Raw genomic sequence first — 16,086 nt, forward strand, 5'->3', positions numbered from 1 at the left:
ACTACATACTCTATGATTAATTCATCTAAATTAATCGCATATAAAATGTAATCGCAAAATCAACACTATTTTCATTTTATGCCTTTATTGACAGTGACAGTGGAGAAAGACGGGAAGTGAATGGGAGAGAGAATGGGGGTGGGATCCGGAAAGGACCACAGTGCGGGAATCGAACCCGGGTCGCCGGCGTGCGGTGCAGGTGCCCCAGCCAGTTGCGCCACGGCTGGGGCCGTCAATACTATTTTTTTGCAGTAATGTGGTACTTAAGAGTTGACGAACTCCGGTGATATTCAAATTCTGTGCTGCAGACATTGCAGAGGACTTTGTTTTAACAAACACTTTCTTTTTAACACCGTCAGGCCATTTTTTTTAAAGTAAATGTTCAAATCAATGATCCAGGCAGCACATTCTCATCTCCCCATTTTACGGTCTAATGGTTACTGACTAGAATGGCTCCGGGTCAAAGGTCATCGATTAATCTGCGTTAATGTTTTATATCAGCTATTTTATCTCAAATTAATTTATCTAAATTAATCAGTTATTTTGACAGCCCTAATCTTGTTATCTAGGAACTGTAGCCTACACTGTAAAAATTATACGTTCCTGCTTCAACTTTTCTGAGAAAGATAATGGCTCACAACATTTTCAAAGAAGAAAGGCTAGAAAGGCTGTAGGCTAGATAAACATAATCTAAAACTTATCTTACTTCGAAGAACCTTTTAGATGAGCATGCTGACTGTAGAAGTCCATTTAACTGTGTGTCTCTTATTTGTCTCATAAGAAATTATTCAGCTCTCATTGATGTTCTGATCTGTCTTTCTTCAACCGCCTTTTGGAGAAATAAGGAGCAAATAAAGACAAAATAAGGACAAATGTCCAAGAGATATAAAGTAGAATATTTGTCAGATTTCCTCTATTCTTTTCCAATTGTTCGCCTGAACTGCTCCGCACAGCCACCAGGGGAGTCGTTTGTTCACTTTACTGGGAACATGCTATTTGCCCATGTGATCAACGCGGAACAGGTGAAAACGAAAGTAACAAGGGAAGATAAGCTAAATCGCGCACAGGAATTTTCCATCAATTTTATGTCGGTAAGTAGGCGATACATACAAAATTACAATTACGGTTGTAGGCTACTCGATAGATGTAGGCTGATTGGTATCTTATTCGTGGACTGAAGAAATAAGAAAATCGGACCCTACTGTAGGCGATCATCAACAGCCAGAGACGAGACAAAATGGAGTTGTTGGTGGCGGCGGCCTATTAGGCAAACTTTTCTCAATTTACAGGTCTCAACTCGGATGTTGCAGCCGTGGAGAGAAATATCGTATAGTTTCCCTATAGAGTCAGTCTAGATTAATCGGCTATCAAGTGGATCCAGTGTAGCCTAGTTGGAATAGGCCTAAAACGGCCACCCCGAAAAAGGATTCGAGGCAATAGGAAATGGAATTAAGAAATACGAGAAAAAAGTCAAAATCTCAAATTGATGTTAACTCAGTTAGCCTACAGTATGTCTTAGAGAAATGAAATAGAAAATGGACAGATTACCTTTATTCTTTCCCAATTGCCAGACCTTCTCAACAGTTTAATTGTTTATCCACTATTGTGCATTGCAATACCTCATGCTGGAGTGTGAACATAGCTAGACAGATTAGGCCCGCATGCCATGGATGTCTCCATGCACACTGTGTACAGTTGTGTGAATGAATTTAAAGGGCTGATTTTGTTTTGTTCAAATTGAGCAAGCAGCAACTCCTGCTAATGACTCTTCTGTAGGGAGTGAAGTCTGTGAGACTGTGAGAGAGAGAGAGACACACACACACACACACACACACACACACAGAGGAAGGTTGTGGTTCTATGACTGCTTTCATTTTGTGCATAGTCTGTGCATGTAGTCACGTAGCTCTAGTTCATGTCCCCTCTTCTAAAGGGTTTTAAGCTTTGAGTGTATTTTAGTTTTTCTTTAGAGTATATTTTTTGGGCTTTTGTGCCTTTAATTTTGACAGGACAGTAGAGAGAGACAGGAAGCGAATGGGTGAGAGAGTTGGGGTGGGATCCGGAAAGGACCACGGGGCGGGAATCGAACCCGGGTCGCCGGCGTGTGGTGCAGGTGCCCCAGCCAGTTGCGCCACGGCTGGGGCCAGTTTTTCTAACCTCAGTAAATGTCTGAGGTGACGTTAACAGGTGTCACCTTTACATTACTCAAACTGAGCAGGAGCTGCTGTTCCGCAGGAGCTACTGTATTGATGTTGTCTATGTGAAGAGATCAAACTCCCAATAGAGTTGTGTTGTTTTTTATAGGCTGTATTGTAATGTGCTATAATCAATTAATGTAATACTGTATTTTAAGTCTCAATTTATCAATTGCTCCCGCCCAGCATTTTAGGGGGCCCAGAATTGTTTACTGTGATAGAGCCCGGTAACACCTTAGTTTGGGGTGTCGCTGTTACAGTGTACCTACCTAATTACAGTAGGTACAGTGGTACAACCTTTGTAACAACATGTACTATCAGGTACTATCATTGTACTTGCATTATGTATTTGTGGGTACATACTAGGGATGGGCATTCGATTAAATTTTCTTAGTAGATCGTCGGGAGAATTAACGATCAACTATCGATTAATCATTAATATTTTTATATTAAAATGAATTATTTATTTAATTTAAAATGCAATGAAAATCCAAAACCACAACGTGTTTGTTGCGTAGTGTGCTGTGAGTCTTGAAGCAATGAAATCAATGTCACTGTGTGGCAACAATGAAACATTTTACCAGGCAGGGGCAATATGTGAAGCCATTCTCGGTTACCTGCGAGTTTATGTTTTGATTACGCTCAGTTTCAACCTAGCATCAACTCGAATTTAGCATGGAGATTTATTGAAACCAGCATATCGCATTCCGTCACGACAGCCTGGACTGTCGCTATCACCAGACTGGTGTCTCACTACAGCTCCTGCTTCTTCTCTTCGTAGTGAGATTCTACCAGTTTGGTAGGCTAAATAACATTAGCCTACAGGATGCACCTCTATATTTATTCAAGTGGTAGGCCAGTTTGAGTGTGGCGGTGTTTGCTTTGGATAAAGGCGTCTGCTAAATAGCATAACAATACACGTTGTTGTAGTGCTTGCAGCGAACTAAGTCACTTTTCGAATTAAAATGGTCCCACGCCACACTTCACCGTGACCCCTTCATGATTGGCTAACTGAGAATGGTGTCTAACATTTCCCCCGGCTGGTAAAATGTTTGCCACGCGGTGAAATTAATATCATTGTTTCAAGACTCTCACGACGCAACGCAAAGTACAATAGTTTAATCGATTACAAATGTATGTTATCGACGAAATTCTTAATGATCAATCCTCGATCGCCGATTAATTATGCCCATCCCTAGTACCTACATATAGTTGTTACATTGTAATAAGAATGGTTTGTATATCAAATCTTTTATGACCAGATTTACCCCATGCAGCAGGTCTCAGGTCAGCCCTTTGCCTCTGATGAAAAATGTATAGGCAAATTGGCAAAGTTTTGTAAAAGCACTCAGTATTACAATGTAACAACTATATGTAGGTACCCACAAATTCATGATGCAAGTACAATGATAGTACCTGATAGTACATGTTGTTACACAGGTTGTACCACTGTACCTAATTAGGTAGGCTGTAACAGCGACACCCCAAACTAAAGTGTTACCTAGAGCCCTTATTTTCTAGCAGCGCCCTAGGCTGGGTGAACCCTGCCTGACCTGCCGGCGAATTTGGATTTCGCCCGGCAGCTCAGGATGGAAACCTGCACATCTATAGATGTCCTTTGACGTCCGTCCACTTTACTCACACTTTAGGAAAACAGTTTTGTCTGGCGAGAGATAGCCAGTTGTGCCTGTTTGTGAAGGGGGAGTGAGGTGAGCACATCTGGCACGGCTGGCTGGTGAGAGAGGCTGATTGGCTGTTGCCCATGCAGCTCTCTACAACAGGCTCATCCTACAACAACAGGAGCATCTGTAGCCCAGCCTCCTATGAGCCTTCTGCTCATCACACGTTAACATGTTAAAGCCACACAGCTGACTGCTTGTTGCCATTATGTGCACTTTTCATCATTATTCAACATGTTTTATGCATCTTGGAAGTAAAGAATAATAAGCTACAGTATGTGCTGTTTGCTGCTCTGACTGGTTCAAAGATCAGCAGACGTGAATTCTGGGGAAATTACCTTATGAAGGCAGGTGGCAGAGATGTGACCCATGATTAGCTCCATGATTAGCTGTAGTGTGTTCCTGTGTTTTTTTAGTGTTCCTGTGCGTATTTAGTGTGTTTGTCAGCACCCCGTTGGCCTCTCCTCTCTGCAGCACTTCCCCCTCTGCCACAGCAGCACACAGGCTATGAACAGAACAGCCCCACAGCACCTGCTGACAGACACAACCTCCACCTCCACCTTCCTCACATCTTCCTTTCTCTCTCTCTCTGTCCTTCTATCTTACTCTCTGTTTATTTTCGTATTGATTGATTGATTGATTAGAACGGATTTCCCTCTAGACACTGAGGATGCTGTTGGTGGAAATTAAGCAGGAAGATTAGCATTAGCTGTGTCCAGTCACGTGACCATGAAGAATGAGGAGTCCGTCACTGATGGACATCAGGGGGTCAGCACAGGACGATCTTATCCAGGGTGAGTTGTTTCCTCTCATCATCAAGAGTTTCCAAAATCAAAGACATCAAGCGTGTAAGAAATCTTTCACCTGGCACAACGCTGCAATCGCGATTACTTAAATGTTATGTATGCGGCTGGTCCTGACTCCTGAGTAATATATTTCAATCTCTTATGTATATAATGTTGAATTACAGTAAAGTGAAACTGAACTGAATTGAACTGAAAATGTGTTTTATAGTGTGTTTTATTTTGTGTATTATATTTTATCTCCTTGTGTATCCAGGCCACAGACACACAGACCAGTGTCTCCAGTGCCCAGCTCTGTGTCCATGAAGAGTGACTGGTCCATGGATCGGCCTCTCCATTTCAGCAGTGGACCACCACAGCATTATCCAAAGTGAGATTTCAGTTTTTGTATCCATATACAAGAACAGGTGTGTCTTAGTGTGTGTGTGTGTGTGTGTGTGTGTGTGTTGGGCTGGGCGATGAAAACAATAGCAATATATATCAAACCCTGATGTAAACATAACCTTTTTGGTGTAGGTAATAATTATCGATAATGACTGATATGAAACACTTCTATCGTGATACAGTTTTCAGCCATATCGCCGAGCCCTGTGTGTGTGTCTGTGTGTTTTGTGTTTGAAGCAGAGGGTATGTTTACTTTCTAATTTTAGTTAGTATCGTGTCGAGCTCAATCTATTGTGTATGTTGTCTCCTTGTGTATCCAGACCACAGATACACACACCAGTGTCTCCAGTGCCCAGCTGTGTGTCCATGAAGAGTGACTGGTCCATGGATCGGCCTCTCCATTTCAGCAGTGGACCACCACAGCATTATCCGAAGTGAGATTTCAGTTTTTGTATCCATATTCAAGAACAGGTGTGTCTAAAGGCCATCGCCCACCAGAAGCGTACGCGGCGCGCCGCGCCACGAAAAAAAATTGAATTCCATTGTTTTCAATGGAGCATCGCCCACTGGAAACGTCTGCTGCACAGCAGCCGCACAGAGATAGAAAACTATTCTAAAATCCTGAGCGGCAAGCCCAGACCTCTGAACGCCGCTTCTGGTGGGCGTTGGGCTTTAGTGTGTGTGTGTGTGTGTGTGTGTGTGTGTGTGTGTGTGTTGGGCTGGGCGATGAAAACAATAGCAATATATATCAAACCCTGATGTAAACATAACCTTTTTGGTGTAGGTAATAATTATCGATAATGACTGATATGAAACACTTCTATCGTGATACAGTTTTCAGCCATATCGCCGAGCCCTGTGTGTGTGTGTGTGTGTGTGTGTGTGTGTGTGTGTGTGTGTGTGTGGGTGTGTGTTTTGTGTTTGAAGCAGAGGGTATGTTTACTTTCTAATTTTAGTTATATATCCAGACCACAGACACACAGACCAGTGTCTTCAGTGCCCAGCTGTGTGTCCATGAAGAGTGACTGGTCCATGGATCGGCCTCTCCATTTTAGCAGTGGACCACCACAGCATTATCCAAAGTGAGATTTCAGCAAGAGTGTGTGTGTGTGTGTTTGTCTGTATTTATTTGTTAGCATGTTTGTGTATGTGTGTGTGTGTATGTGTGTGTGTGTGTGTGTGTGAGAGAGAGAGAGTGATAGTGAGAGAGTGTGTGTTTCTTTATGTGTTAGCATGTTTGAGAGAGCATGAGTGTAAGAGTTTGGAAACCTGAAAATGTATCAGCTCAATCTGGTATGTGTGCTGTCTCCTTGTGTATCCAGACCAGAGACACACAGACCAGTGTCTCCAGTGCCCAGCTGTGTGTCCATGAAGAGTGACTGGTCCATGGATCGGTCTCTCCATTTCAGCAGTGGACCACCACAGTCTGATGCAAAGTGAGATTTCAGCAAGTGTGTGTGTGTGTTTATTTGTTGTGTGTGTGTGTGTGTGTGTGTGTGTGTTTGTCTGTATTTATTTGTTAGCATGTACAGTACAGGCCAAAAGTTTGGACACACCTTCTCATTCAAAGAGTTTTTTTTATTTTCATACTATATGACTATGAAAATTGTAGATTCATACCGAAGGCATTAGAATTATGAATTAACACATGTGGAATTACTGTATATACTTAACAAAAAAGTGTGAAACAACTGAAAATATGTCTTATATTTCAGGTTCTTCAAAGTAGCCACTTTTTGCTTTTAATACTGCTTCGCACACTCTTGGCATTCTCTTGATGAGCTTCAAGAGTCACCTGAAATGGTCTTCCAACAGTCTTGAAGGAGTTCCAGAGATGCTTAGCACTTGTTGGCCCTTTTGCCTTCACTCTGTGGTCCACACGGTGGTTGGAACCAAAGATCTCAGATTTGGACTCATCAGACCAAAGCACAGATTTCCACTGGTCTAATGTCCATTCCTTGCGTTCTTTAGCCCAAACAAGTCTCCTCTGCTTGTTGCCTGTCCTTAGCAGTGGTTTCCTAGCAGCTATTCTACCATGAAGGCCTGATTCAGGCAGTCTCGTCTTAACAGTTGTTCTAGAGATGTGTCTGCTGCTAGAAATGTGTGGCATTGGCCTGGTCTCTAACAGGGATTAAAGTTTTCCGGCACCGTGCCGGAATTCCGGCGTGCGGCCATTGACTGCGTTCATTTTTTAAAATATTATTTATTTGTTAACGCTATTGAAAAACACGCAGCATTCGTTAAGCTGAATTTCCTTTCCCTGCTCTCCCTCTCTGTCACTCACGCGTCACGCACCCTTCACACACACACACACACACACACTCAGACACACAGACACAGACTCCCCTTCGTGCACACCGCTTCTGTCTCCATAACGAGATCATCCCTGGAAGCGCGGTCGCACTAATGTACCTGACGCTGCGGGTGGAAGCTTAAAGGGATAATCCGGAGTGAAATGCACTTTAGATCAATTTTTCGGACTATTGGGAGTACATACGTTGAGTTGACACCAAAATCATGTCATTCGGATGTATTTTGAGAAAGTTTGAGTTCACCGTTTTTAGCCAAAACTCGTTAGCCTGTAAGTGACCGGGGCAGGTCCTTTCGCCACTACAAAACGCTATTTTTATACCTCTTCTACTGTTCCAAACAACGCTACACTTACGTGGTAGTGAGTAGAGGGTCCCTAAAGCCAAACCGAAGTATCCCCACGTCTTTATGTGGTCGGATAGAGAGTCCAGAATGAGTCCGGAAATGTTAGTAAAGTGTTGTAGAAGCGTTGCGCAGCTGCCGCAGCGACATTTCCGGAAGGTACTGACTCGATTAAATTCATTCTGGACTCTCTATCCGACCACATAAAGACGTGGGGATACTTCGGTTTGGCTTTAGGGACCCTCTACTCACTACCACGTAAGTGTAGCGTTGTTTGGAACAGTAGAAGAGGTATAAAAATTTTGGTGTCAACTCAACGTATGTACTCCCAATAGTCCGAAAAATTGATCTAAAGTGCATTTCACTCCGGATTATCCCTTTAAGTTCTTCCGCAAATTTTGTAGACTATGCGTGCAACTTTACCAAACCGTATAGAAGTAAACGAATTCTCCTTGGCCCGCTCTCGTGCGCACTCAATGGACACCCCTCGACATGCACATTTAATCCAAACAAAACACTCACAATCGTGAACGCAATGACGCACAGAAGACGACTAGCTGAATTATTGTTAAATACGGTTAGCATCATTAGTAGGCTTAGGCTATGCTGCACACATCTGATTAAAACTCTGCATTCAAGTTGACTGACCATCTCAATACCAATGTTTTTCAACTCCAAGATTTAAGGGCCTGTCCCAAGGAGAAAAAGTATGAGCTTACCTTGAAACTTAAATACACGTGGGGACACTGAACAGTCCAACCAGCTAGAGTATGATAAACTAGCCAACTATGCTACTTTGTTTACAATATTTTGAGGCTTCAGTCAAACAGCTGAATTTAAGAGGTGGAGTTGTAATATGAATAGCAGGCTATAAGCTGCATAAAGTTTGCTGTTATGAATATCAGAAATGTCAGTATACAGAATGTATAAATAATTACACGTGTGTGTGTGTGTGTGTGTGTGTGCGTGTGTGTGTGTGTGTGTGCGCTTTACATCTTGTTAAAAAATCATGAAATAAATAAATTCACATTATGTGAAAGCAAAGTGATAAAAAGTCAGACATGAGGCGACCACCACACATTGCCTTCTAATCTGTGGGAAACACTGTTATTACTCTTTAGAAAGAGAATCATTGTCTTTTTTTGAATACCTTAACTTAAATGGTTGCAACTAAATCTTATTCTTCAAATGCCTGCCTTCCAATTTCACATATCCTGACAACATAACAACACCTTATGATTGTAGGTCAATTTGTAACCTGTCAAAGACAAAGATTAGCAGCAAAACTTGATATAAAAAGAAATCCTAAATGCTACATGTAGCATATTGTAGTGTGTTGGACTACTATTGCCACCTATTGGCCTTTCTTGGGGTCCAACATCACAAACAAGGCCTGTGTCGTGTGCAAACACTCCAAAAAGTAAACCGGTTTCCAATCGATCGATCAACATAGTCGTATAGAGTCGCATGCACGAGTCTAAAAAAGTTCAGGCTCAGGATTTTTTTTTGCTTTAATCCCTGCTCTAATCTGAGCTGCTGTTAACTTGCGATTTCTGAGGCTGGTGACTCGGATGAACTTATCCTCCGCAGCAGAGGTGACTCTTGGTCTTCCTTTCCTGGGACGGCCAGTTTCATTGTAGCGCTTGATAATTTTTGCGACTGCACTTGGGAACACTTTCAAAGTTTTCCCTATTTTTCGGACTGACTGACCTTCATTTCTTAAAGTAATGATGGCCACTCGTTTTTCTTTACTTAGCTGCTTTTTTCTTGCCATAATACAAATTCTAACAGTCTATTCTGTATGACTATCAGCTGTGTATCACCCCTGACTTCTGCACAACACAACTGATTCCCAACCCCATTTATAAGGCAAGAAATCCCACTTATTAAACCTGACAGGGCACACATGTGAATTGAAAACCATTTCAGGTGACTACCTCTTGAAGCTCATCAAGAGAATGCAGAGTGTGTGCAAAGCAGTAATCAGAGCAAAGGTGGCTACTTTGAAGAAATTAGAACATAAGGCATATTTTCAGTTGTTTTACACTTTTTTGTTAAGTACATATTTCCACATGTGTTAATTCATAGTTTTGATGCCTTCATTGTAGGTCTACAATGTCAATAGTCATGAAAAGAAAGGAAACACATTGAATGAGAAGGTGTGTCCAAACTTTTGGCCTGTACTGTATGTGTTTGTGTGAGAGAGAGAGTGATAGTGAGAGAGTGTTTGTTTCTTTATGTGTTAGCATGTTTGAGAGAGAATGAATGTAACAGTATGGAAACCGAAAATGTGTCGGCTCAATCTGGTATGTGTGTTGTCTCCTTGTGTATCCAGACCACAGATACACAGACCAGTGTCTCCAGTGCCCAGCTGTGTGTCCATGAAGAGTGACTGGTCCATGGATCGGCCTCTCCATTTTAGCAGTGGCCAACCACAGTCTTATCCGAAGTGAGATTTCAGCAAGTGTGTGTGTGTGTGTGTGTGTGTGTGTGTGTGTGTGTGTGTGTGTGTGTGTGTGTGTGTGTGTGTGTGTGTGTGTGTGTGTGTGTGTGTGTGTGTGTGTTTCTCTGCACGTGTGTGTCAGTAATCATGTGTGTGTGTGCTTCTGCACGTGTGTCAGTAATTGTGTATGTGTGTGTGTGTGTGTGTGCATCTGCACGTATGTCAGTAATTAGACACTTTTAGACAGACATGTATTTCCGCAATGTTCAGTCTTTTTACGGTATGTTTTTTTTGTTGTGCTGTCTGAATGCATATGTCCTTATATCTACTACCCGAACTTTTCCTGCTGCTGACCTAGTAAGTTTGCCGTAATGTTGCCGCCACAGCTGCTATGTGAATGCAATCGCTAAAAATTCCGCACTTGTCAGTAATGATCGAGGGAAGTATTAAATGTATTTAAAGTGTTGTAATCAGAGCACAGGTGCTCCTAAATGAAAAAATTTAGGAGCACAGAAAAAAATTTAGGAGCACTATGAAATTTCATTGAAAACCTTATTGCCTTAAGCAGGATACAGATCATTCACAGCAGTGGCAATCCTAGTCTCTGTTCAAACACACAGAAAATGGCTTGTCTGGTTTCTATATCATATTTTGAATTCAGAATTTGTATACATTTTTGGATCTGCATAATTACTTATAGCTTAAAATTCAAAGTCATTTGAAAACTTCATACACTTTTTGTTACATTCATACACATTTGATTACACTTGTCTTTAATGATGTTACAGGGGTGGTGTGTAGGTCTAATTGAGTGCCTGTCACTTTAAGAAGTACTAACAACGGTAAAGACAAATATTTCCGGTGTAATAGAAAAGATGAGTGTCCAACAATGTTAACTTCTATTATTTAGGTAGCCTACCGTGGCATGGCATTGTGAGTTGTCCTTTCACTTTTTCCTTGGTCAGGCTGGGTGCTTAACTTACTCTGCCATGACTTGTCTTGGAGTTTGGTAGCCTATACCTGTTATATTCAATGAGTGACAAGCAGTGCTCAAAATAAAATGTTATTCTCCTGATAACGTTAGTGGAATGGATTTAATGTGAACGTAGCCATAAAAAGACGCAGAGTGGCTATATACAGCGCACATTGGCGATGAAAATGTTCTGCCTTAATGTTAGCCTACACCGAAACGTGGTTAAATACATCATTTAGACAACAGAATCAGTAGGATACCATTTTTGTTTCATAGAAGTCTACCAGGCCTATGTCAAATGCAGGCTCGGGTGAAGCTGGGAGGAATTAACCATGGTTTCCACACCGTGTTAAGCCTATCAACCGTGATAATAATAATATTTGAAATGAACACGGTAATTGTTATAGTCAACAGTTTTATCATGGTTTACCGTTTTACCGGTAATACATAGTCACCAACTGATAACGAACAGATTGAAAGAAGAATGGATTTGGACTGACATTTCTTGCGTCTGTGTGAGAGCGCGAAGTTGATGCTGAACGCGTGAGTGTCTAGCCAGGTGCGTAAGAGTTGTCAACTCTGAAATTTGTATACAGATGCGCGAAAATTGTACTATACTTTGATCCACTTGGTGTGGATTCATTTTAGGAGCAAAATGCGAATGAAAGGGTTGAAATCAGTTCTCGCACGTGTGCGAGTATTTATTATTTGAAACTCGCACTAATATATTTTTACTTGTTTTTGTGACGAGCTGCTCGCAGCGTACAGCCCTGGTTGTAATACCACTGAACAGTTTCGCATCTCTCGGCTACGTGTGTCAGTCTGTTTATTTGGTATTATGACTTTATGTGTGTGTGTTTATTTGTTAACTTTGTGTGTCTCTCTCTCTCTCTCTCTCTCTCTCTCTCTCTCTCTCTCTCTCAGACAGATAGATAGACAGACAGACAGACAGAGACTTTCGGTTGGATGATGTGTGTCTTTGTGCTATTATTGTGTCTCTGCAATGGATTTAGGAATACTCTGACCCAGGATCAGTCCAGGTGTGGAGTTTGTGAGCAGCTACTGAGGGACCCAGTCATCACCAGCTGTGGACACAGTTTCTGCAGGCAGTGCATCAGCAGCTACTGGAGCCAGTCTGGTCCATCAGGAGACTACAGCTGCCCCCAGTGCAGAAAGAGACCCAGGACACAACCCATTACAAACCCTGACACAACTATGGCACAACCACTTGTATATCCACATACAACCATGGCACAACCTCACCGATACCCACCTACTATGGCACAACCTCACCTATACCCACCTACAGCCATGGCACAACCTCACCTATACCCACCTACAGCCACGACTCTACCTCACCTAGACCCAAATACAGCCATGGCACAACCTTTGTCGTACCAACACAGTGAAATGGTACTTCATCTGAACCCGTCTGCAAACATGCCACAAGTTCCTCCATACCCACACTCAGACAGGAGCAATCATTATACACACATCCAGCACCCTCTTTATCCACACATCCACACGGCACAGATCTCTCCACAGCCTCCTATAGATGAGCACACAGTCATGAGAGGCAGCACCCATCTGCAAACTGAGCATGCTCCAGTCGAAAGGGCCAAACTAACAGGTGAGTCTTTAAATATTTCCATCAGATCTGTGTCCATGAGCAGGGCTTGTGCTTGGAGACCATTTATTTGAAAGAAATCAAAATGTTATACAATTTTATCTGTTAAGATAATAAAAGGTTATTTTATAAAAGTACTGTAACTTGTGCCAAAGAAATGTGTTATGAATAATGCTCATCTCTTGGTTTGTTTGTTTGTCTGTGTATTGCCAAATAGACAGCCATGTCCTGACCAGAGTACTGAAGACCCATAAAGCCAGCATGAAGAGGAGGTTTGAGAGCATATGTGAAGGCATCATAAGGTCAGGGACTCAAACACTCCTGAACAAGATCTACACAGAGCTCTACATCACAGAGGGAGAGAGTGAAGGGGTGAATAATGAGCATGAGGTTTGGCAGGTGGAGTCAGTATCCAGACCACAAACTACAGAAGACATAGCAATCAACTGCAATGATATCTTCAAACCCTTACCTGGACAGGAGAGACACATCAGAACGGTCATGACCAAGGGGATTGCTGGCATTGGAAAAACTGTCTCGGTGCAGAAGTTCATCCTTGACTGGGCAGAGGACAGAGCTAACCAGGATATAGATTTCATGTTTGTGCTTCCGTTCCGTGAGCTGAATTTAGTCCAACATGATCAGTACAGTCTTCACAGCCTTCTGTTTGACTTCCACCCTGAACTTAAAGAGCTACAAGATGGTGAATACAAAGATCGCCACATTGTGTTCATTTTTGATGGTCTGGATGAGAGTAGACTTCCACTGAATTTCCAAAAGAACCAGAAGTTGTCTGATACAACACAAACATCATCAGTGGATGTGCTGATGACGAGCCTCATTCAGGGAACTCTGCTTCCCTCTGCTCGCATCTGGATAACCTCCCGACCAGCAGCAACCAGTCAGGTCCCTTCTCAGTGCATCAGTCAGGTAACGGAAGTACGAGGGTTCAATGACCCACAAAAGGAAGAGTACTTCAGGAAGAGAGTCAGTGACCAGAATCAAGCCAACAGAATCATCTCACACATTACAGCAACCAGGAGCCTTCACATCATGTGCCACATGCCAGTGTTCTGTTGGATCTCAGCCACTGTCCTTCAGAAAATACTGGAACAGGATGATGGGAAGGAAGCCCCCAAAACTCTGACTGAGATGTTCACACACTTTCTGCTCATCCAGACCACCAGGAAGAACCAGAAGTATCAAGAGGAAAGTGAGACAGATAGACAGAGGCTCCTAGAATCACATAAGGGTGTCATATTGAAACTAGCAGAGCTGGCTTTCAAGAATCTGGAGAATGGCAATCTCATGTTCTATGAGGAAGACCTGAGAGAGTGTGGCATTGATGTGAGTGAAGCTTCAGTGTACTCTGGCATGTGCACTGAGATCTTCAGGGAGGAATGTGTGTTTCACCACAAGAAGGTCTACTGCTTTGTCCATCTGAGCATCCAGGAGTTTCTTGCTGCACTTCATTTGTTTTCCTCCTACTTGAGTAAGAACATTGAGGTCCTGAAATCATTTTTTAGCACAAAGTCCTGGTCTTTACCAGATGTGCCTCTCGATGAGCTGCTGAAGAATGCTGTGAACAAAGCTTTAGAAAGCAAGAATGGACACCTTGATTTGTTTGTTCGCTTTCTTCATGGCATTTCTCTGGTGTCAAATCAGAGCCTTTTGCTAGGCCTCCTGACACACGCACACAACAGCCCAAAGAGTGTGAAGAAAACATTGAGGAACCTGAAGGTGATGCAGAGACAAAATATCTCCCCTGAGCGGTGCATCAACCTGTTCCACTGCCTGGTGGAAATGCATGACTCTTCTGTCCATGATGAAATCCAGGCTTTCCTGAAGGCAGAGAAAGGTGCTGTGAAACAGCTCACATTGGCTCACTGCTCAGCCTTGGCTCATGTGCTTCTGATGTCTGATGAGGTGCTGGACGAGTTTGACCTGAAGAAATACAAAACCTCAGATGAGGGACGGAGGAGACTAGTGCCAGCTGTGAGATGCTGCAGAAAGGCTCTGTGAGTATCACAATTAACACTTACTTACACACTGAACAGTTCTGAAGGTTTTAGTTTGAACTCATATTTGTTGTGTAGGCTGATTGCGTTTAGTCTGCCATTAAGATAAAAAAAAAGAATAGCCTGCGCAGAGAAAAGTAGTTTACATGGAGAAATCTAACAAGAGTTTATTGAATAGGTGTGTGTGTCTGTGTGTGTGTGTGTGTGTGTGTGCTGCTCCTGCTGTGTGTGTGTGTGTGTGTGTGTGTGTGTGTGTGTGTGTGTGTGTGTGTGTGTGTGTGTGTGTGAGAGTGTGAGTCCTGTTATCTAAAGTATGTATTTTCTGTAGTGTTATTGTTCCCATCATGCCTCATCTCTGCACCAGATCAAATGAAATCTCCAGATGCAGATGCTATATGGAGCTGCAGTATACAGTATGAATGTGGTGTACAACACTGAACATAATGAATGAGCTGTTGAGTGATGATCTTTAATAAATCAGGGTTCTGCTCATGCAGCTCTGGGTTAATCACAGTGATCAGTCTTTAGTGTTGCTGTGTCTGTGGTTGGACAGCGTTAACTGTGTATGGTTTTCAGGACTCATATTTTATTATCTCCACTCATCCCCCGTAGTAGGGTTGTTTTGGGCCTGACACATACTGTATGTGGAGCAAATATTATTTCCCTCTCAATCAGATTTAAAGGTACACAATGCAAGATTGTCACCTTAATATAACCATTACGAAGCCAATTTGCTGCTAAACAAACGTATAGTAGAGGAATCGTTTACCTAGCATAGCCATACAGCATAGAGTTAGCGAGTCTCTAACGAGAGAACCAGGCATGCGACTTCAAGAATAGCAAACTGAAGACATCTCGCAAGAATCGGAAACATTACCTTGTCAGTAGATATAGCTCTTGCCTGTTGCCTCCACAACAAAAGTATTTTTATTATGTACAAGGGGAACAATCACAAGAAGTACGCTATTTACTGTACAATGGCAGAGTAAAATATAAATGTAATGCGAGTCCTACAGTCGCCAAAAATACCTAAACCTGCATGTTATACTGTACCTTTAAACATGACACATTACCTTTTCCTCTCTTTCAGACTTGTTGACTGTAAGCTAACAGAGAAGTCCTGTGAGATTGTGATCTCAGCTCTGCAGTCTGCAAACTCCCCCTTAAGAGAGCTGGACCTGAGTCAGAATGACCTGCAGAAATCAGGAGAAAAGCTGCTCTCTGCTCTACAGAGTCCAAACTGCAAACTGGAGGCACTGAGGTTGAATACAATTAGACAAAGACTCTTCAGTGATGTATTTTATTTCTGTGT

The 16,086-nt window shown here is 42.4% G+C and overlaps 1 protein-coding gene across 1 annotated transcript in view; it reads left to right on the forward strand.

Moving 5' to 3' along the window:
• Positions 1-1,027: 1,027 nt before the first annotated feature.
• LOC134078538 (NLR family CARD domain-containing protein 3-like) overlaps positions 1,028-16,086 on the forward strand; it is a 35,303-nt gene continuing 20,244 nt past the window's right edge. The window contains exons 1-10 of the mRNA XM_062534545.1: positions 1,028-1,091; positions 4,536-4,668; positions 4,934-5,047; positions 5,382-5,495; positions 6,030-6,143; positions 6,384-6,497; positions 10,049-10,162; positions 12,143-12,759; positions 12,974-14,774; positions 15,865-16,035. Coding sequence (XP_062390529.1) covers positions 4,604-4,668; positions 4,934-5,047; positions 5,382-5,495; positions 6,030-6,143; positions 6,384-6,497; positions 10,049-10,162; positions 12,143-12,759; positions 12,974-14,774; positions 15,865-16,035 — 3,224 coding nt within the window. The 5' untranslated portion in view covers positions 1,028-1,091; positions 4,536-4,603. The remainder of the gene's footprint in view (positions 1,092-4,535; positions 4,669-4,933; positions 5,048-5,381; positions 5,496-6,029; positions 6,144-6,383; positions 6,498-10,048; positions 10,163-12,142; positions 12,760-12,973; positions 14,775-15,864; positions 16,036-16,086) is intronic.

This window comes from Sardina pilchardus, chromosome 1 (assembly GCF_963854185.1).
Source record: "Sardina pilchardus chromosome 1, fSarPil1.1, whole genome shotgun sequence".
NCBI classification, from domain to species: Eukaryota; Metazoa; Chordata; class Actinopteri; order Clupeiformes; family Clupeidae; genus Sardina; species Sardina pilchardus.